The sequence below is a fragment of the Mus caroli genome, unplaced genomic scaffold (genome assembly GCF_978045245.1).
Source record: "Mus caroli unplaced genomic scaffold, Mus_caroli_1 scaffold_11, whole genome shotgun sequence".
Lineage (NCBI taxonomy): Eukaryota > Metazoa > Chordata > Mammalia > Rodentia > Muridae > Mus > Mus caroli.
In genome coordinates, this window is record NW_028227266.1 from 61,339,635 (window position 1) to 61,362,414 (window position 22,780).

Consider the following 22,780-nt stretch of genomic DNA (forward strand, 5'->3'; position numbering starts at 1 on the left):
AGCTAGGACACGAGAGTATTAAAGCCCACACCCACCGTGACACATCTACTCCGAAGAGGCCACACTTCCTACGAGTGCCGCTCCCTAGCCCAAGTGCATACAAGCCATCACACCAAGCAGGCTTATTTGGAAATATAGTGTTTTATATACTGTTTTCAGGGAGAGATATGGAACAAAGTCTTGAGGAACCATCATAAATGGGATGCATTCAGCGGGAAGCTGACCAAGCAAAGCTGCACAAAGGGAACGCTGGGTATCTCCAGAGCATCGCAGCACACAATGGCCTAGGGACTGTTAACTCCAGTCTCTTCACGGGGAACAGCCAAGTTCCCAGGAACTGAAACCTTAACTCCTTCAAAGCTCTGGCCTCAGCCCCAGGCTGGCCTTGCCAAGTCTGCTCCTGAGCACAGGCACTGAGCTAGCCTTCTATCCTTTTCGGGGGGGGGGGGGCTCTGAGAAAGCCTGGGTCTGTCCAGCTCCCAATACTTTCTTTCTTCTTTCTAATTCTTACTTTATGAATGTTTTGTCTGCACGTCTGTCTGTGTGCCACGTGCATCCTAATGCCCATGACGGCCAGAAGAGGGCGCCAGATCCTCCTAGAACTGTAGCTACAGGTGGTTGTGAGCTGCCACGTATGTTGGTTCTGGAAAACAAATCCAGGTCTCTCTGGAAATGCACCCCTGAGCTATCCCTAGCCCCGCTCTCTAGTGGATTCAAATATAACTCGGGCCTGCCAGGAAGGATTAAGGGAAGGCAAGAGTCCTCACCAGGAGATCAGGCTGTCCCAGATCCCTGACACTTCTCTCTCTCTCTCTCTCTCTCTCTCTCTCTCTCTCTCTCTCACCCTCTCTTGTAGCTTCCTGAACTCTCTCTGTCCCACCCATCACACTGCACCCTCTAGGCAGGTTTTACAGACTCCACTCCTGTCTGGATCTGTACCTCAGCCCCAGTGTCCCAGCCCCAGTCAGAACTCCAGCCCTACCCTAGCTCACCTGCCTTTCTGTTCCAGGGCCCGCCCTGTAGTTCAAATCAACGCCAGCCTCCACTTTGAGCCTTCCAAGATCAACATCTTCCACAAGGACTGCAAGCGCAATGGCAGGGATGCCACCTGCCTGGCCGCCTTCCTCTGCTTCATACCCATCTTCCTGGCACCCCACTTCCAAACAGCAACCGTCGGTAAACCAGCCTCCCTAGGAGCCAAGCTCCAGTCTCTCTGTGGGCCTTGAGATTGTTCTAGTACTCAGCCTGGGGATTTTCCAAAATGGGGTCTGAGTACCAGGTCACATCCTGAGACACCTTTGATGCCTGCTGGAGTCTCCTCTGATGCTCTCCTTTCAAGGGATTCCTGGCAGGGTCAAGAGTGGTAGTGGGCAGGGCTGATGGGAAAGGGCAGGGACAGAAGAACATCCCTTGGTTTTGAATGGGATGCAAAAGGCAAGCAGTAGAGTACAGAGAGGAGGCCAGGAGTCAGCCAGATTCAGGGAACCAACCTGGAGCCAGCCATGGGGTGAGCTGGGAACACAGTGTGTCACAGCTGCCATCGCAGGGGTATGGGCTTGGGAAGGGTCCCCTCCTTTTATCTCAGACTGGATTCAGGCACCCACTTCCTGGACCAGGCATCCCTGGAAGTGATGGATGCATTGGTGACCACAGGCCATGTCCCCTTTAGTGATGAGGCACAAGACCGAAGAGAAGTGGGGGGTAGGGGGCATAAGAGGACATGTCCCAGCTTAGTGGCTGTGTACTTTTCCTGCATGTTCCATCTGTAACAGGACATGAATTCAAAGACACAGCCACCAGAGGGCTGCATGGGGAGCAGAAGGCACTTGGCCATTCTGTCAAACTTCTGTAAGCTAAAAGGAGGAAGGCTGAGGGCCTTAAGCCACAGAATACAAACAAGAATCTGAGGAGCATCCTCAGTATGAGTGAAGCCCCCAGGAGAAGGCCCAGAGCAACAGTGTGAGGCAGGGTGTCGGAAGAGAGCTGAGGAGGTCATTTGTGGGCAGAGCTGAGCAACACTGGCCTCACCCCAGTCCCTGTCCTTCTCCCAAGGCTTGTGTCCCTCTTCTGTCCTCCCTCCCTGCCTCTCACACATCTCCTCCTCTTCAGCACCTTCCTCCTTACCACAGTTCTTGCTCCCATCGTGGAAGCTTCTAGCTCCCAGCTGCCTGTAAGGGATGAGGCTAGCCCAGAGGCTAAGCGGGTCGACAGTCTAGGATGTGGAGGAAGCCCAGCTTGGTCTTACCCTCTCCCCACTTCCAGGCATCAGGTACAATGCAACCATGGATGAGAGGCGGTATATGCCGCGGGCACATCTGGACGAGGGCGGAGACCAGTTCACCAACAGAGCGGTCCTGCTCTCCTCTGGCCAGGAACACTGTCAAAGGATCAACTTCCATGTCCTGGTGAGCCCAGGAGCCCATGAGCAGGCCCTAAGCCCTACAAGAAGGGTACAGAGTAGAGGGACATCTGTAGAAGTGAGAGCCTCATGAGCATCAGGCTAGTCCTGGGCCCTCCGTGGATAGCCAGGAAGCAGCATGGCTAACCTTGACCTCGGGCCCCAGATCAAAGTCCTCATGGCTCTCCTGCCCACCTGCCTTCCCAGCTGTTCATCCCTAGAAGGAATGAAACCAGGGAAGTGAGAGCTATCTGAGATGAGGGGAGCACCACCCATGGCTAGAAAGGGCAGAGCAACAGAGTGGACTGAAGACTTCGTGAAGCAGGCAGAGGTGTAGACACATGGGACAGTAGCATCCCAAGAGAGGTGGTGGCCTGGTGCCCATCACTGAATGAGAAAGAGGCTTACTTCCATACAGAAATACCAAGTGTGCTGACCACAGCTCTAGAGCACGGAAGATTTTAGGCAGCTTGGAGCTCCCTAGTCACTTGTCATCCATAGTGAGGACTAACTGAATCACATGTTCCTTCTTTCCTTCCTCGTTCATTCATTCATTCATTCATTCATTCATTCATACATTCAACATTATAAGGCCATACCTCAATGGCTAGGCTACACCTAGAGGTTTCTAGACTCTTCCTTGCTAGGAAAGAAAGACACGCAGGTGGATTTTTTAGCAAAGTGTGGTAGTCCCAGCACTCAGGGGGTTGAAGCAGGAAGCTTATGTTCGGGGCCAGCCTGGGATACACACACACACACACACACACACACACACACACAAAACAGAAAGAAAAGGATACTTAAGTGGTTTCAATGACATGGGAAGAAGCTGAAGTCACAAATCTGGAGGGAGAAAGATGCCTGCCAGGCTTCCTGAAGGACAAAGTTATCTGCTCCATGAGGGTTGGACTTTGAAGGGTAAACAGGAGTGTGGTGAAACTTCAGGATGCCAAACTGGCATTTGATTTTCTACCTGGCACATACTTCTCACCTGCAGGCCTTGGCAGAACCATTATCCACATGGGGACTTACCCTGAGGGCCACAGGCTGCTGTCCTCCAGCTTAGAGGGGTGGAAGCTCTATGTCTGCAGTCTGGGCCCAAGAAATTGTAGTCCCTCCTCTCTGAACTCTGCCCTCCTCTCCCCACAGGACACTGCGGACTACGTGAAGCCTGTTGCCTTCTCCGTGGAGTACTCCCTAGAGGACCCTGACAATGGCCCTATGCTGGACAACGGCTGGCCCACTACCCTCAGAGTGTCGGTGAGTCCCTCCCCTCTGCCACCCTGCCTCCAAACCTGTGATGAACATGGCTGAGCCCTTTCTTCCCTCGCCCCTCTGCCTCCTGTCCCCAGAGACCCACAGCTAGTAACAGCAGGACAAGACTCCTTTGTTGGATCCCCATGTCCTCCTCACAAGGAGGCACTAAGTGGTCCCTGGGGGAAATGAGATGCCCAGAAGGAACCTGTGACCCCATGACCTCTGGTTCTTTATGTTGTTGTTGTTTTGGTTTGGGTTTTTTGTTTGTTTGTTTGGTTGGTTGGTTGGTTGGTTTTTTGAGACAGGGTTTCTCTGGTAGTTCTGGCTGTCCTGGAACTCACCAGGCTGGCCTCGAACTCAGAAATCCACCTGCCTCTGCCTCCCAAGTGCTGAGATTAAAGGCGTGCACCACCACGCCCAACTATGATCTCTGGTTCTTACCTCCCTAAGTTTTCAGAAAAGGACTCGGCTGCTTTGAGCTTGCTCTTGAGTTTGTTCCGTATCTAACTCAGTGCAGGACTCTCCCTGCCTGCTACCAAGTATTCCAAAGCTTTCTTTTTGCCAGTGCGTCCGGCTCTAGAGGCACCTAAATCCTCTGTTAATAACTTGGGGTGCTTGCTCTCTGAAGAGTCTACTCAAAAACGCCTCCCTATTTCTGTCTAAGTGGGCTGGGAGAGCAGGCGGGATTTGCATTGGACTGTAAGCATTAGGAACTGGCTTAATCACAGCAGTTAGAAACCCAGAGCTTCGGACGCCTAGGCACCCAAGCGAAGCCCCTCCCACAGCCTCAGATCTCTCCAGCACTGTGATAGGATGTGCAGCGCGCTGCCTCGCCCACGCTCCCACAACCCCTCCCATCCCCCCCACACACACCCACCCCTGCACACCCTGCCAGCCCTCCCCACAGCATCCTCTCACCAAGCCGGTCCTGTTCTCCCTTCTCTCCCATGTGAGTCACTGGGCTGGCATGGGAGAAAAGGTGCCATCTCCAATCGCTGACTTGCCTGACACCGTAATTACAAAGTCTGTACCGCAAGAGAATGGGTGCACGCTGCTCCCACATGAAGCTCGTGAGGCAGATTCACATGCAGTCACCCATGCCAGGACCCTGATGCCCTCAGGATCCTGACGCCAGGTAGAGATGGAGAACATGAGTCACACCAGAGAGTGGTCAGGGAACTTCCTGCAGAGGTGGCTTTGAGCTCTTTGAACCTTAAGCTGCAGAGCCGGGAGGGTAAGACAGGCAGGAGGGGAGGACTTGCTTTAAAGCCAGGAGAACTGACTGTGTGTCTCCAGGGTATGGGCGTGAGACAGTGGGGTAAACATGAAAGCTAGATAGAGCCAGAAAGAGTCATTGAGCATATTGGGGGGGTGGGGAGCACCATGTGAATTCTAGGATCATGGTGGGCATCACCATACCCAGTGTATGGAGCCCTAAGGGGCTGGGAATGTGGCTTAATTGGCAAAGTGCTTGCCTGGCATGCTCAGTGCCCTAGGTTCCTTCTCCAGTAAGGCATAAACTAGATGCAGTAGCACATGACTGTAATCCCAGCACTCAGGAGGATCAGAAGCAAGAGGATCAGAAGTTCAAGGTCATTGTCAGCAATTTCATGGGAAATTCAGGGCCAGCCTGAGCTACATGAGACCCTGAGCTAAGCCAGTTTGTGACACTGAGTGCATCCTTCATCATCTAGCTGGAACTTCTGAGACTGGCTCCATCTTCTGCAAACTTCCTGAGTGGCTGACTGGAGGCTTGAGCCACCAGAGGCCTGGTGCAGGCTTAGTGAAGTATATACAGTGTCTTCTAACAATGTATCTAAACTAGGGCCCAGTCTGTCTTAGGAAGCGCTAATAAGGAGTTGGTGAGATGGCTGAGCAGCGGTTAAGAGCACTGACTGCTCTTCCAGAGGTCCTGAGTTCAATTCCCAGCAACCACATGGTGGCTCACAACCATCCGTAATGGGATTCTGATGCCCTCTTCTGGTGTGTCTGAAGAGAGAGAAAGTGTATTCACACGCATTAACTAAATAAATAATAAGCTCTTAAAATGAAGAGGCTGTCCCTGTCACTTCCCTTCCCCCCCTCCCACCTCCAATAGCTTTGACTGTCACTGATGCCATCGAACCAGAGCTTCAGCACCCAGACCCTACTGAGCTGTGCTGTGGACGAGCCACAGGGCACACCCCATGCATGCTTCACACACCCCAAGCCAAGCTTCTGAACCATACCTTAGAGTTCTGAAAGCATGCTGCTGGCATCTCCAGTCATACCTTAGAGTTCTGAAAGCATGCTGCTGGCATCTCCAGTCATACCTTAGAGTTCTGAAAGCATGCTGCTGGCATCTCCAGTCATACCTTAGAGTTCTGAAAGCATGCTGCTGGCATCTCCAGTCATACCTTAGAGTTCTGAAAGCATGCTGCTGGCATCTCCAGTCATACCTTAGAGTTCTGAAAGCATGCTGCTGGCATCTCCAGTCCACCTTCCAGAACGTGAAAAAGAACCAGGTATACCCCAGGCCTCTCCCTTGACCCAAAGAGCTTCTAGTTCCTAATGACCCCACCTCTGAGACCTTAAGCAGGACGATGCCATTCTCACCCTCCCGAGTGTCGCCCTACCTCCATGGGTTTCTCTGCCTCTAGCCCTGCCCCTCCCAGTCCATCCTCCCACCCATCAGCTTGTCTAGCAGAGCCCTCCTGTGCTAGTACTTGCTGGCTCCTGTCAGATACAGGACCAGGTAGTGACCCAAGGCCTTCCAGGACTGGCCTACAGAATCTGACGGCTGTTTTTATCTTCCCCTCCTATGCCTGGTATCTCTCTCTCCACTGCCCTGAACTATGGAGTTGTCTTCTCCGTCTCTCCAGCCTCAGTGCCTTGCACTTCCAGCCTTCTCTGGGATTCCCCACTCCCCTGGGGCATCCAGCCTGCTCGATCATGCTTCAGAACTCTGTCCCCACCTTGAAAATCTCTCTGAATACCTACAGACCCGAAGAGCTAGCCCTACCTCTGTCGCCTTTGCTCCTTCTGTCTCTGCTTTTCTTGCACATTTCACACAAGATCTGTCTGTTCACGTGTCAGTCATCCCCACGATCCAAGAGCAGATGCTGTGCCTTTCTCAGCCTATGTCTCCAATGTTACATACCTTAGACACAGCAGATGGGCAGTTTCTGTTGACTGGAACTGTGCTGTCAGCCTGGCTGAGCACTCTCTCTTAGAAGAGGGAGAATCTATGTGGGAGTGAAGGAGGGCAAGGCAGGCAGAAGCCCATCTGGCTTGGAATGAGAAAGGCTGGGGGCTCTGGATTCTAAGTCTGGCAGCCATGGTCCCCTCTCCAGCCACCCGTACTGGCTCTCCTTGCAGGTGCCCTTCTGGAATGGCTGTAATGAGGATGAACACTGTGTCCCTGACCTTGTACTGGATGCTCGGAGTGACCTGCCCACTGCCATGTGAGTGGCTTGTTGTCCCATACACCTTGACCCATCTCTGCTGGTGGCCTGGAGCTCCCTGAGGGCTGGGTTGTCCTAGTGAAGCTGTCTCACAGACAGCATGGCTCTGATACTCCCAGAACAGTAGCTTCTAACTCCCCTGTGATCTCAGGCAAGTCCCCTCCCTCTCTGTTGGCCTTGGCTGAGCATTCATCACTAGTCTATTCTAACCTTGCTGGCTTCTCTGAGAATGGAACTGTTCCACTGGAGAGTTAAACAGATAGAGAAGCTAGGGAGCCAGGCATGTAGCTCAATGGATATAGCACTTGCCTAGCATGCACAAAGCCCTAGATTCAAGCCCAGGGGCATCATAAGCAGATGTGGTGGCCCATACATAGTGATAGCACCAAGGGAACTGATTAGAAATTCAAGGCATCTGTGGCTACTTAGTGAGTTCAAGGTCAGTCTGGACTACACAAGAACCAATAAGAAATGGGGAGAGGAGCTCAGGTATGGTGGTACACCCCTTCAATTCCAGCACTTGAGAGGCAGAGACAGGCAGATCTGAGTTCCAGGCCAGCTAGAATGAGACGAGACCTTGTCAAAAGACAAATGAGAGTTGGAGGGAGGCTGAACAGATGGCTCAGTGGTTAAGAGCATTGGCTGTTCTTCCAAAGGATCCAGGGAACCCAGGCTCAATCTCCAGGACCCAACAGAGGCTCACAAACATCTGTGACTCCAGTTTCATGGGATATTATGCCATCTTCTGGCCTCCATGGGCCCCAGACATTCACATGGTATGCAGACATACACGCAGATGAAACACACATACATATAAGTAGACCTAGAACAAATAAGCCAAGAACAACAACAACAAAGTTATAGAAAGCAGAGATGAAGCCAGTCATGGTGCACACGCCTTTAATCCCAGTACTTGGGAGGCAGAGGCAGACGAATTTCTGAGTTCGAGGCCAGCCTGGTCTACAGAGTGAGTTCCAGGACAGCCAGGGCTACATAGAGAAACCCTGACTTGAAAAACCAAAAAAAAAAAAAAAAAGGCATAAAACGCCTCTCATCCATGGTTGCATTGTAGCAGCTGAACCCTAGGGCTTTCTGGTCCCTCTGGTGTAGAGTCTAAGAGTCCCCTGGTGAGGGGACTCAGCAGGGAAAGGCGCTTGCTTCTGATGATCTAAGTTTGATCCCTGGGACTTATACAGTAAAAGAAGAGAACCAACTCTCACAAGTTGTCCTCTGACCTCCTCATGACACAACTGAGCACAGCGTCCACGATCTCCTGGAGGAAACAGACCGGGGCACAAGGCAAACTCCAGTGCACTGCTCATGAGCACATTTTAACTTATAGGATGCACTTTGCAATCATTTCTGTTTAACTTTGATGCAATGAGACAAAATGTAAACGCCAGGAAAGTCATCAAGATTTAGTGCTGAGCTTCCTGGCAGCCAAAGCCGAGAAAGACAAGTGACGCGATGATCCGTGACTAATAGGAGAGCTGAGTTCAGAAGCAGGTACGGCCTGCGACTGGAGAGCAGGGGGCTTTAGTTCGAGCAGTAGGCCAGCAGCATGAGCTCTTTGCAGACCCCTCCATCCACTTCCTTCTCTTGGTGGCTGTTCCCACAGGCCGTGACTGGCCAGGTCCCCTATTCCCATATCTCTGCGCCAGTCCTGAGGCTCAGCGTCACCCTTTCACCCCCATCTTGCCTGCCTGATAGCCAGCAACCTCTTCCCACAGGGAGTACTGCCAGCAGGTGCTAAGGAGGCAGGCGCAGGACTGCTCCAGTTACACCCTGTCCTTCGACACCACTGTCTTCATCATAGAGAGCACACGTCGCCGGGTGGCAGTGGAGGCCACGCTGGAGAACAGAGGAGAGAATGCTTACAGCGCAGTCCTCAACATCTCCCAGTCAGAGAACCTGCAGTTTGCCAGCCTGATCCAGAGGGTAGGAGCTCAGCGGCTCGGCCAGCTGACCAAGGCCAAGGGCAGAGGAGCAAAGGAGACACTGGCAGAGCTGTGTCCTGGCCCTCTGGGGGCTCTCACTGGCTCGTCAACACATAGGGAGCTTTGAAAGCTTCCTTTAGACTTCAGTGTGAAGCCTCAGCTTGCTTTTTCCTTTTTTATCCGGGACCTCAGAACAGTAGTGTTACCATACAAAGTTGGTGGAGACCAGGCAATATAATTCTGTGGTTCCAGGATCTCTCTTCCAGAAAAAAAAAAAAAAAAAAAGTCCACTCAGAGGACCTCGGAACCTGAGGAGGCAGGGAGGTGACGTTGGAGCAGCCTCTAATGTTTAAATGGACCAAGTGTCAATCCCAGCCGAGCCACATTGTCCACAGCTTGAGTGAGGTCTAACCTTCAGAGTCCCAGTGGCAGTTAGCCAATTCCCCAACAGCAAGGGAACAATCAGTATACCTGAGTACACCAACCCGGCCATTGAGCAAGACCCTCCCCTGCATCATCACGAGCCTTCAGTCTGAACCAACTATACCTGTCGCCAGCCTAAGGGGCCCTCTGTGGTTCAGATAGTTGGAAAGTGGCATCTCAGGTGTCTAGTTCCCACAGTCAGGGGTGGGTGGTCCCTGGGATGGGGTGAAGGGCTGGCTGGCTGCGGTGAGCCTGCAGACGGAGGACTGGAGCCTACCTGATTACTGCCTTGCCCATCTCAGGATGACTCAGACAACAGCATCGAGTGTGTGAACGAGGAGAGGCGGCTTCACAAGAAAGTCTGCAACGTCAGCTACCCCTTCTTCAGAGCCAAGGCCAAGGTGGAGGCTGAGGGCCCAGCAGGGAGGGGCAGAACCTGGGACCCAGAGAGCAGGGAGCAAACAGAGGCCCAGAGAGCAGGAGGAGGGTCAGGGGTGGTTCTAAGTATAGTTTCTTTCTGGGGGTGTAGCTCAGTTGATAGAGAGCTTGCCTAGCATGCATGAAGCCCTGGGTGGGGCACGCCTGTTACCTCCACCCTCATGAGGTGGAGACAGAAGGTCACAAGTTAAAGTCCATCTTCAGCTACATAGCAAGTTTGAGGCCAGCCTGGGCTACATGACAGTCTGTCTCAAAAAAGAAAGGAAGGAAGGAAGGGAGGGAGGGAGGGAGAGAGAGAGAGAGAGAGAGAGAGAGAGAGAGAGAGAGAGAGAGAGAGAGAGAGAGAGAGAGAAGGGGTGGGGAACACCCCCACAGAGAGCTGCTGTCTTTGTACCTGTGGTGGCCCGAGTTCACTATTCTACAGCCCTGCACACCCCCCTCAGACATTCTCCGAGGGGTCCTGAGGTGGTAGTTAAAAGCAGGTCAGAAGCAGCACACCTCAGGGCCCCAGCTCAGGCTCCCTTCTCCACAGGTGGCTTTCCGGCTGGATTTTGAGTTCAGCAAGTCTGTGTTTCTGCACCATCTTCAGATCCATCTGGGTGCTGGCAGGTCAGGCCTGCCCCTCCCCCACCCCAGCAGCTCCTCCCTCACCCCGTGCTCCCCTGTGCCCACTGGATCCCACTGGCAAACCTGTTCCCTGACCCAAGTTGGCGGAGGGGTTAGGGGTGAGGAGGGCTGCTTTTCTACAATCCTGAAGCTCAGCCACAAGTACCAATGGCTGTCCCTGAACCTGTAGAGAGGGCTTTAGGCAGCAGTCAGTTAGACGGCCTTTGGGTCTATCACAGTCCCCCTCTCAGTCCACACTGCAGCCCCTCACTATCAGCAGAGCTTGTGCGGACTTCCAACAACACAGTCTGTAAGCAACTGGGAGCTGGACACTTAATCCCTGGTAGCCCTGTTCTATCCTGGTTAGCCCTCTCTGTGTTAGTCACTGTTCTCATTGCTGTTACAAAATGCCTGACACAAGGAGCTAAAGGGCAGAGGGGTGTGTTGGGGTTCATAGTTTGAGGACACAGACCGCCATGGTGGGGAAGGTATGGCGGCTGTAGTGCCCAGGAAACAGAGGCGGATCCTGTGCTCAGCGCGCATCTCCTTTTTATTCAGTCTGGGAACCCAGGACAAGGTGCTGCCCACACTTGGGGTTCCACCTCAGTGAAGCCAGTCTAGACAATCACAGCCAGGACCAGATGTGATTCTGGCTGACAATCAATACGGACCATGGCACTCTCCTTGGGCACCTCTCCATTTTTAAGAGGATTATTCTTCCTCTATGTGGGTCTGTCTATCTGTGTCTCAGGCTTTGTAGAGGTGGCTTGCTCCAGGGAGACCGTGAGTCTCCCTGGAGCAGCAGGAAATGGTTTCCTTTCTCACAGAATCATCTCTGTGTGAGATGGAGGGAGGGAGGAAGGGAGGCCAGGCTAGCTTCTGTCTCATCAGAAGGCTCAGAGCAGCCAAAACCCTCCACTGTGTAGTAAGCTTCCAGGTCAAGCAAACACCACTGTCTTTGCCCTGAGTCACAGGTGGGCTGGGGTTCCCCCGACACAAGCCTGTGCTGGCCACCAGCTATACTTAAACAAATCCCACACGTCCTCAGACGCCTCAGCGGACACACGGCTGAGTTCGTGAAGCGTCCTGGTATGTTGGAGCCTCCTGGGGCAGAGAATGTCCTCCTCTCACAGAAAGTGAACACACACAGCGGAGGTCGTGGGCACGTATCAGCCAGGGATGGGCAAGAAGGGTCGTGGATGTTAATCTATTCTGGGGACCCCTTTTCAGCCTTACCCCCTAGTCTAGAGAGCAGAATAGTTTATGTACAAGCTGAAGTCTTGGGGTCTTGTAAAGGCCTTCACACTGTAGCAGCAGGAAGCAGTGAGCTCCCCCACAGTGACCCCCACTGTCCTTCCCAGGGCAGAGTAGGTGACTTTCCGCAAGGCTCATTGTTCTCCCAGTCCCAAGTCCAACCTCATCTTCAGCTCCGCAGCTGGGGAGGCTCACCAAGAAAGTGGCAAGGCCAGGCAGTGGCCATGAGCTACCCAAAGCCCGCCCTGATGGCATGGCTATGTAGAGGGCTGGCCCATTCCCACCTACTAGCTGGCTCCTAGGAGACACCTCAGCTTTCACTGGTGGCCTGATCATAACCCAGCAGCTTGAAAAGCCAACGCACCCTCCCCTCAGTTTCTAGAATCCCAGTGTCAGTGTCCTCTCTAACCCCAACTCCCCTTGTAGTGACAGTCACGAGCAGGACAGCACCGTAGATGACAACACGGCCCTCCTGCGCTTCCACCTCAAATATGAAGCAGATGTCCTCTTTACCAGGTGGGTAGCTACGCATCTGCAGGAGAAAAGCAGGGGAGGGAGGGGCCTGAGCCAGCAGGCACAAGCATGACGGTGGTCAGGAGGAAGTCCCAACACACAAAGCTGGGAAAGAAGGGAAGAACGGAACTCTTCAATGTCAATGCAGCAGGCTGGAGAGCCGGCTCAGTGGTTAAGAGCGCATGCTGATCTTCCAGAGGTCCCAGGTTCATTTCCCAGCAACCACCTCAGATGGCTCTCAACCACCCGTAACTCTTGTCCCAGGGCATCTGACACCTTTTGAATTCTGTAGGCACTGTGTTCACATACCCACACACAGACACATATATGTACGCATAATTCAGGATAGAACAAATCTTTTTTTTTTAAGTCAGTCTGGGTGGGGCCAATGAAATGGCTCTAACAACCTAAGCCCAATTCCTAGAAGCAGAGACAGGAGAACCATCTAGAAACCTGTGGGGTAGCCTCGAGTGTACCAGCCTCGAGTGTACCAGTCTCGAGTGTACCAGCCTCGAGTGTACCAGCCTCGAGTGTACCAGCCTCGAGTGTACCAGCCTCGAGTGTACTAGCCTCGAGTGTACAGAACAGCTGAGGAAACAAGAAAGACCCTGCCTCAAAATAAGGTAGAAGGCCAGACCCAACTCACACACACACACAAACACAAACACACACACGAGAGAGAGAGAGAGAGAGAGAGAGAGAGAGAGAGAGAGAGAGAGAGAGAGAGTCTGGGGATGCAGTAGAGTGCCAGCCAAGCGTGCACAATCCTCATTGCGTCTCATCGCCATATAAACCAGACACACCCATAATCCCAGCACTCAGATCTCAGCATCCTAGAGGTGGAGGCAGGAGGATCAGAAGGCCAGGGTATCCTTTGCTTTGTAAAGAGCCAGCCTATGCTGCATGAAACTATCTCCAAATTTAAAAAAGAATGAATGAGTGAATGAATGAGAAAGAAGGAAGGAAGGAAATCTGGTTTGATTACCACTGCATCAACAATTTCCAACATCACTTGTCACTGATAAGGAACTCAGACCCAAGGCCACACCATGCCTGATCTTCCACCCCTCTTAGAGGGCACTAGCCCCAGTCTGCTGAGGAACCAGCTCTTATGCACTAGAAAATCCCCAGCCACCAACAACAGAGAAATGAATTACAGAGTGGAGGGTGCCCAGGAGGCACGGTTGCAAAGAAGCCCTGCCACAAACGGAGACCAGGCCATGGTGCCCAGCCTAGGACTCTCAGACTCATGCCCACCCACAAGTCAGAAGCAGTCTCCACCCAGAGCATTCATTCCCACCAATCCTATGTATCCTCAAGACAGTGCCCTAGTGGCCACATAAGACACAAGGGCCCAGGAAGCAGGCCCAGATCTGTCTCTGTCCAGCTCTGGGATCATCTGGCCAGCACTGACTCCGCCCAGACATGGTTTTTCCTTGGTCTCTGCAGAAGCAGCAGCCTGAGCCACTTCGAGGTCAAGGCCAACAGCTCACTTGAGAGCTATGATGGCATCGGACCTCCGTTCAACTGTGTTTTTAAGGTAAGGCTAGAAGGCACCTCCGAAATACGTGAAAGGGCAGAGTGGAGAACCCGGCACCCTAGCTGGAGGGCGAGCACTAGAATCATGGCAGGGCCTCAGCTCAGCCTCGGCTCTGCCACCAGCTCTCTGTGCAGCTTCTAGAAATTTACTTTCCTTCTCTGGGTTTCACGTTCATCTAAAAGACACCCAGGCTGGACTGGGGGCAGTTATTCATTCACATGTATCAAAATGTCAGGTAGTGGTGGCACAGGCCTTTAATCCCAGCAGTCACATTCAGGAGGCAGAGAGAGGTGGATCTCTGGGTTTGATGCCAGCCTGGTCTACAGATGGAGTTCCAGGGCAGCCAGGATGACAGAGCGAGTTTTCAGGACAGAGAAACCCTGTCTTGAAAAAACAAAATCAAAACAACAACAAAACAAAAGAACAGAAGTGTAAACACATCAAGGTTTCCTCTCCTCCCAGAGTTGCAGGCTTTACAGAGTCATTCAGGAATCTCTCTACATCCCAGACATGAAGCTCAGTTTCATCTCTCAGCCCAAGATGCCTGCAGCTCCACCCACCCTTTCAGCCCAGGTCACAAGCAGAGAGAAAGCAGCTCATACCTTCCTGCTAAGGGCATCCCAGCATCCCATATCTGCAGCTACCTCTATAACATGGTGTTCTGCTGGGGAGGAAGCTGGGAGGGGTGGCTTTGATCTTGCTTCTGTCACTTAAGGAAGGAGAATGTCTGCTAGGAAGCAGCTGAGCGGCCTCTGCCACAGAGGACCCAGGGTTTCCCTGGCCCCCTCGAATGAATGTCATCTTCTCTGAAGCTGTAGTAGGCTGGGGGAGGTTGGTGGCTAGAAACAGGGCTGCATCCCGAGTTCCACATGGCTTGTCTTATTCCAGGCCACACAGCTCATCAGGGGAAGCTTAGGGCCATATGCCAGCTCTCAGTCCCCAAAGTTTAGCTTGAAACCCTGAATGTGCTCCCACCAGGTAGACGACACACACTCATTTCTGCATCCTGCCCTGATTAGTGACCACAACACCTTCACTCCTAGTCTCCAGCAAGCACCCCCTGCCTGACAAGAGGACTCTGTAGTCATAGAAGTCCTTGATCTCCAGGCTCATTGCCCATTGATCATACTCCAGGGTCTCAGAGCCCATCTTTCGGTACTGTCTTGCTTCCAAGCACCCAGGGCCTGCTGAGGGCTGTCCTTGGAGCTGACTGGTTCCAGCAGGCTCGCTGTCCCTATCCCTCGACTGCTGCATTGTTCACTCCCCTCCTGCTGTAGGTGCAGAACCTGGGCTTTTTCCCCATCCATGGGGTGATGATGAAGATCACTGTGCCCATCGCCACCAGGGGTGGCAACCGCCTGCTGATGTTGAGGGACTTCTTCACCGACCAGGTAGCTGTGTTCCCTAGGGACCACATTCTGGGTGCTGACCTGTCTGGGAAGAAAAGGGGGAGCTGGGAGTGAGACTCAGAATTGTGCCTCCCATGCAGGTCAACACATCCTGTAACATCTGGGGGAACAGCACAGAGTACAGGAGTACCCCAACTGAGGAAGATCTGAGCCATGCCCCACAGAGGGTGAGTGTCTCTAAGCCAAGAGCCAAGGGATGTGGTTAGAGTGCCTCCCCATTCCAGGGGCCTCTCTCTTGGCCAAGTGTCTATCAATAAGAGTTGATTGAGGAGTGGCCATCAGTGAGATGGTCCATGGTGTAAAGGACTGTTCCACCAAGATGGCCACTTGAGTTCCATCCCTGGTGCGCTCTCTCTCTCTCTCTCTCTCTCTCTCTCTCTCTCTCTCTCTCTCTCGGGGGGTGGGGGGGGGAGTAGGGGTGTGCATGTGTGTCTATCTCTGTCTCTGTCTCGGTTTGCTCTCTCACACATACATACATTTTTTAAATGTAACTTAAAAATAGCTTATTGATCTGGAGTTGGAAAGAGGGGTTAGCAGGAGTCTTAAGAGGGCAAGAGAGGAGCCGGGCAGTGGTGGCGCACACCTTTAATCCCAGCACTTGGGAGGCAGAGGCAAGCAGATTTCTGAGTTCGAGACCAGCTTGGTCTACAAAGTGAGTTCCAGGACAGAAAGGGGGCTATACAGAGAAACCCTGTCTTGGGAAAAAAAAAAAGAGGGCAAGAAGAGAGGGGGCTGGAGAGATGGCTCAGTGGTTAAAAGCAAATGACTGCTCTTCCAGAGGTCCTGAGTTCAATTCCCAGCAACCACATGGTGACTCACAACCATCTGTAATGGGATCTGATGCCCTTTTCTGGTGTGTCTGAAGACAGCTATAATTGTACTCATGTACATAAAATAAATAAATAAATCTTTTAAAAAAACTAAAAAGAGGGCAGGAGAGGGTAATGAATATGACCCAAATATAATATACACATGCAGGTCACAATGAGACTCAATGTGAGTATAGATAATATAATATACATATGCAGGTCACAATGAGACCCAATGTGAGTATAGATAATATAATATACACATGCAGGTCACAATGAGACCCAATGTGATGTATAGATAATGTAATATACATATGCAGGTCACAATGAGACCCAATGTGAGTATAGATAATATAATATACACATGCAGGTCACAATGAGACCCAATGTGATGTATAGATAATGTAATATACACATGCAGGTCACAATGAGACCCAATGTGATGTATAGATAATATATGCTTAGTGAAAAACATTTTTTGAGACAGGGTCTCACTAGGTAGCTCAAGTTGTCCTGGGACTCACTCTATAGACCAGGCTGGCCTCGAACTCACAGAGATCTGCCTGCCTCTGCCTTCAGAGTGCTGGTATTAAAAAGTGTGCACCACCACTGCCCAGTATAAAAAAAAAACACTTAAAAAAATAATTTATTAAGCGGAATGTGATACATGGAGTCCTGGGTTCGATCCCTAACACCACATAAACAGTATGTACTGGGTAGGCTCAGCCAGGAGGATCAGCTGGACAAAACAGGCATAGCCTGTGCATGGGGGAGGAGAAGGGAGAGAAAAAGAAACGTTTTGAATTCCTACGTGTGCTCAGCAGCTTTGATCAGTGAGTCAGCTCTCATTCCTCCAAACAAACATGAAGCATTTAAAATTTTTTCACATGCATTCTTGTGTGTGTGTGTGTGTGTGTGTGTGTGTGTGTGTGTGCACGCGCAGGTGCTATGGCAGCCATGTGGAGGTCAGAGGTCAACTTGCAGGAGTCACTTCTTCCATCATCTGAGTTCTCAGGGTTCAAACTCAGGTCATCAGACTCAGGTAGCATCCAGGCTACAGGTACCTTTGCCCACTGAGCAATCCTGGCAGCCCCGCACAGCATTTTGAAACCTGCTGCACTTCACCCATGATTTGGGTAGAGTTGGGAGGGCACAAGACGACCTCAAAAATAACTTTACCTTAGTAAAGTTCAGATGCTCCAAGATAAAGATGTTCGCACTTTTCCATCTGTCTCTGCCACTTTTTCCAAGCACTCCGTACAAGTTGTTTTTCCTGTCATGTTACCCTGGCTCTGGCCACCAGGGCAGGTGTGTGTGTGTGTGTGTGTGTCTGTCTGTCTGTCTGTGTGTGTGTCTGTGTGTGTGTGTGTGTGTGTGTCAGAGGTCAGAATTGTCTTGATCCTGAATATGACACTTGCTCTGGGTATGTGCATGTGTGTACACATGATTGATTGATTGATTGATCTGGACACTCTCCGGAAGTTTGATTGCCTGCAATACTTTTCTCTATCTATTGTGACTTAACTGCACTGTCATTTATTTATCATTTAGCTTGTTTATATGGTGATTTCCAAGTCCTCAATGTTGAGTGGAGGTTCTGATCCTGGGACACTGGTCGTTACACAACTTCAAATCTGGCCTCCTTGCTTTGTCTTTTCAGTGTCCCTCGCGTCCCCACATACCCCTATCCTTGTCCCAGCCATCTGCTTCCCAGATGGTCCAGCCTCAGGTCTGCTTCCCTTTTCCCACTTGGTCCAGCCTCAGGCCTGTCTGATGGCCCAAGCTCACATTCCAGGCCGCTGGCCTCCAGCCCCTGCCCATTCCGACAACTCTCTTCCAGAATCACAGCAACTCCGACGTGGTCTCCATCATCTGCAACCTGAAGCTGGCCCCCAACCAGGAGACCAGCTTCTACCTGGTGGGGAACCTGTGGCTGACATCTCTGAAAGCAGTAAGTTAGACCCTCAGCAGGACTGGAAGGAAGGGAGGAGGAGGCTGTGGGGGGGAGTCTCCCACCTGGGGCTGCCTGGGAGGAAACAGAGGCTCCCAGAGCCGGCTCTGAAGAAGGCCCTGGTCGTACAGCTCAAGTACAGGTCTCTGAAGATCACAGTCAACGCCGCCTTGCAGAGGCAGTTCCACAGCCCCTTCATCTTCCGAGAGGAGGACCCTAGCCGCCAGGTGAGCTCCAGGGAGTCCTCCCCTCTGAGAAGAGGGGAAAGTCAAGGTGGGGGCTGGGAGATGGCTCAGCTAGTATAGTACTTGATGTGTGATGTGCAAGCATAAAGACTTGAATTCTATGCTCAAAACCAGGGGGGAAGGGGGGGGGGACAGGTGTAGCTGTTTGTAATCCCAGCATTCAGGAAATGAAGACAGATCCTTGAAAGACTAGCTAGCCTAGCTCCAGGTCAGTGAAAGACTATCCAAAAAAAAAAAAAAAAAAAAAAGCACTCGGCAAGAGACCAGACTCAGGCATTGACGTGGTACCTCAGCGTGCTAGGCTCCGTGCTGTGGGAAAGAATAAAGAGACACCTGTGTGTCTCACAGAGTTTCACACAGGATACTGAGACCAGACACCCACACCCATGAACCTAAGGGTGGCTCCCTGATTGGCTGCCCCACAGTGAAGTTGTCTTGGGCTTGCTGGTGGAACCTGGACTTGCATCCCTCCCTTGCCTAGAGACAAGGGAGTGCAGGCAGCAATAGGTGTGGTAAGGGTGGGGGCAGGGTTTAGAGGCCTCCGTGCTGGGCTCTCTTTTAACTAGACAAAACAACATAGGCCAGCATTACCTTGACTTCAAGACAGAGGAAAAGAGGTGAGGCTCTGGGAGATAGCTACTGTCCTAAACAAGTCGATCGGGTCTTAGAGAACAATCAGGGCTTGTGCAAACGGGGCAGCTGGGAGTAGGACTTTGCTGCCCCCTACAGTCCATATCTCAGAAGTGCTGGTTGAGCTGTAGGCTCTGGCCACTCACCTACACACCTCAGGAGATGCTGGGTTAAACAAACAGGCGTAAAGGAGAAGGGGGGTGGGGGTGGAGGCAGGCTTGGCAAAGGGACACCATCAGGCTGTTTCAATCATTGCACCCTTCCAGGCATAGAGCATCACGGGTCAAGGCCCAGAAGCAGTTCTCAGGGATTCTCCTAAAAACTGTAGTAACTGAGGGTTAGCCCCACATCCTGGTGGTCTGTCCCACCCTAGGGCCCCAGCCTAAGCCTTGAATCTCCTGACACCTCTGCCTCTCTGAGGGAGAGAGCACCAGCTACCTCCTTTCAACCATGCATTTCTTCATTCTGCATGGGATGGGGGTCCATCCTTCTCCCTGGCCCCCAGCCCGGGAGGCAGATTCATAAGCAGTTGAACACAGTAGTAACCAAGCATGGGAGAAGTCAGGAAGCGCGGCCATGCTGAGGGAAGCAGATGGACAGAGTGGCCAGGGAGCCAGTTCTGGAGATGGCCCTGGGCAGTAATTCTTCAAAGATGTGTCAAGTGTCAGGAAGCCCCTCCCCCGTTAACCATCCCTCTCCCCACATGAGTGAGTATCTCTGTTTTGTTTAGTTTTCTAGTTTTTGAGACAGGGTTTCTATATAGCCTTGGCTGTCCCAAAACTCACTCTGTAGAGTAGGATGGCCTCAAACTCAGAGATCCTCCTGCCTCTGTCTCCCGAGTGCCGAGATTAAAGGCATGTGCCACCGCCTCCACCTGGTTATCTCTTAGGTGAACTTTCTTCCTAGCCCAAGATGCCCTCAAAAAAAAAAAAAAATCCTATTGTACTGAGTGTGTCACTTGTAGTAGGTTATATAGTGCCCAGCATGGCTAGGTCCGTGGGCAAGGAAGGCAGCACAAAGGCCCACCCAGCCTTTGGGGATGAAGCAGAAACCATGGAGGGGTTGAGCCCTGTGCACACGCAAGCAGACCCACCTCAAAGGCTCAGCCCCTGCCTCTGTCTCAGAGGGAAAGCTGAGACTGTGTGAGGTGAGGCCTGAGTAGTGACCTGCCCAGAGTTGCCTAGGGAGTAATGTGAATGGTCTACCACCCAGCTAGCGGCTGTGGCTGTTTCTGCCTCACTCCAGGCTCTGGAGACGGAGCAGGGGGGCAAGCTGAGAAGCCCCACTCAACTCCGGCCACCCTTGGCAGTGTTCTGTTTTGTTTTCTGGCTTCTTTCCCAGAAAGAAATCCACACTCGAGAGTGAAATTCAGATGGAGTGAACATAGTTTGCTCAGTTGAGTTCTACACAGGGAGGTTGGGGAGCACATGTAGATATCTGGGGGAGTCAGTCACTCAAGGGCAGAGAGAACAGCCCCGTGGTAGCACGGAAAGCAGGAGCAGAGTGAGGGGCAGCGGATGCGGTCAGCAAGGTGAGAAGGACCACTTCCCTCCAAATGCCATGAGAAGATGTGATGTTCTGAGCAGGGACTGCCGCTCTGTCATCCGAGGGAAAGTGTTCCTCATACTGCAAGCTGAGGACAGGCGGTGGGGGTGAGACTGAGGTAGGGAGGCTGGTGCAGATCCAGCAAAAGATGACAGGACCAGAGCCAGGAGGCAGGAGGGCTGGCCACGTTCTAGGGGTTTCTGGGGTAGAATGAGATGGTTTGCTGATGGGCGCCATTGGATGTAAAAGGATGGCAAGCTGGCATAAAGAGTGTCATCACGGGCTGCTAAGGAAGCCATGGTGGAAACAGGTCTGGAGGTGAGGGGGTCACAGTCAGGTGGACAGCTGGATGATCCAGAACCTGGAATGCAGAGGAAGATAGAAGTGAGCGGGAGGTCGAGAGCATAGTGAAAGCCACCTGGCAGGGCATGTTCACCGGGTCACGAGTGGCTCCCACAGCACCGAGGTCATCTTTCATTTGGAAAGAAAAAAGTCTGAAGAGGAACAGAAATAACCCAAGCTGAACTATGTTTATTTTATTTTATTTTGGTTTTTCAAGACAGGGTTTCTCTGTATAGCCCTGGCTGTCCTGGAACTCACTCTATAGACCAGGCTGGCCTCGAACTCAGAAATCTGCCCGCCTCTGCCTTCCGAGTACTGGGATTAAAGGCGTGTGCCACCACGCCCGGCTGTTTGTTTTCTTTTTTTAAAAACATTTATTTTATTGTTTAAAAATGTGTGTGTGTGTGTGCGCGCGCGCGTGCGTGCGCACATGTGGGAAGGTGCTTGCAGAAGTTAGAAGAGGGTATCAGATATCAGATGCCCTGGAGCTGGAGATACAAGTGCTTGTGACCTGCCCAAAGCGGGTCCTAGGCAGTATGCACACCATCTCTCCAGCCTCCTGTCTCCTTTTCTTTCTCTCTCTCTCCTCTCTCCTCTCTCCTCAACCCTCTACCCTCTCCTCTCTTTCTCTCTCTCTCTCTCTCTCTCTCTCTCTCTCTCTCTCTCTCTCTCTCTCTCTCTCTCTCATCTCTCTCTCTCATCTTTCTCTCTTCCTTTCTTTCCGAATCAGGTTTTCTGTAGTCCTAGCTGTCTTGGAATTCACTATATTTGGTTTTGGTTTGGTTTTGTTTTTGAGGCAGGTTCTTTGTAGTCCTGGCCGTCCTGGGATTCACTATGTAAACACCACACTGGCCTAGAGCCCACAGATGTACCTGCCTCTACCTCCCAAGTGCTGGGGTTAAAGTCATGTACCACTGTGCCCATTTTTTTTTTCTTCACCTAAGTTTAAAAGCAAGTTGAGAGCTTGGTGTACAGCTCTGTTGGTGGAACGCTTGTCTGGCATACACAAACCCTTGAGTTCAACCCCAGAACCATAGAAATCAAGAGTGTAGATGTCACCCATTTGTGAAGTGGAGACAGAAGGGTCGGGAATTCGAGGGCTAGGGCTAGGAAAATGCCTCAGGTGTTTGCCTCACAAGCATGAAGGCTGGATTCAGTTCCTATGGAGAGCAGTTACTCATGGTGGTGCACACAGGTAAACCCACAGCTGGGCGTCAGAGATGGGAGACTCCTGGCACTTGCTAGCTTGGGGCTCACTAGCCAGGCAGTCTAACCACATCAGCCAGCTCCAGGATCAGTGAGAGGCCCGGTCTCAAACACTGTTCTGGTGGAGAGTGACTGAGGAAGACATGTGATGTCAACCTCTGTCCACTATATGCATACACAGGTGTGAGCACTTACACCCTGCAATAAAAACTAATGTTTAGGGAGCTGGAGAGATGGCTCAGCGGTTAAGAGCACTGATTGCTCTTCCAGAGGTCTTGAGTTCAATTCCCAGCAACCACATGGTGGCTCACAACCTTCTGCAGTGGGACTTGATGCCCTCTTCTGGTGTGTCTGAAGACAGTGTACTCACATTCATAAAATATATGTTTAAAAAACAGTTCAACAGCTGGGCGTGGTGGCGCACGCCTTTCATCCCAGCACTTGGGAAGCAGAGGCAGGCAGATTTCTGAGTTCGAGGCCAGCCTGGTCTACAGAGTGTGTTCCAGGACAGCCAGTGCTACACAGAGAAACCCTGTCTCGAGGAAAAAAAAAAAAAAAAACAGTTCAACAATAACATGTAAAGAAAGGGAGTTCGTGACGTCAAAAGAGAGCAAGGTGGGGTCAGAGAACGGAGTAGAGGAAGGAGGGGGCAATGCAATTTTAATCTTAAAAATTAAATAAGTAAATATATTTATATTTTAAAAGGTAGTTCATGGTCATCATTGGCTACATAGCAAGTATAAGGTCAGTTGACCCTAACCCCCACTCCCATAAAATGGAGAGGAAGGAAAATGACAATTGCAACAGCTTCCCAGGGCTCCTGGGCACAACCCT

The 22,780-nt window shown here is 51.8% G+C and overlaps 1 protein-coding gene across 1 annotated transcript in view; it reads left to right on the top strand.

The window, feature by feature from the left end:
• Positions 1–22,780, top strand: part of Itga11 (integrin subunit alpha 11) — a 113,579-nt gene that overhangs the window by 88,440 nt on the left and 2,359 nt on the right. The window contains exons 16-28 of the mRNA XM_021172144.3: positions 1,010–1,176; positions 2,263–2,405; positions 3,548–3,658; positions 7,013–7,098; positions 8,829–9,036; positions 9,761–9,859; positions 10,429–10,505; positions 12,183–12,272; positions 13,719–13,809; positions 15,087–15,200; positions 15,299–15,385; positions 17,868–17,978; positions 18,110–18,205. Coding sequence (XP_021027803.1) covers positions 1,010–1,176; positions 2,263–2,405; positions 3,548–3,658; positions 7,013–7,098; positions 8,829–9,036; positions 9,761–9,859; positions 10,429–10,505; positions 12,183–12,272; positions 13,719–13,809; positions 15,087–15,200; positions 15,299–15,385; positions 17,868–17,978; positions 18,110–18,205 — 1,480 coding nt within the window. The remainder of the gene's footprint in view (positions 1–1,009; positions 1,177–2,262; positions 2,406–3,547; positions 3,659–7,012; positions 7,099–8,828; positions 9,037–9,760; positions 9,860–10,428; positions 10,506–12,182; positions 12,273–13,718; positions 13,810–15,086; positions 15,201–15,298; positions 15,386–17,867; positions 17,979–18,109; positions 18,206–22,780) is intronic.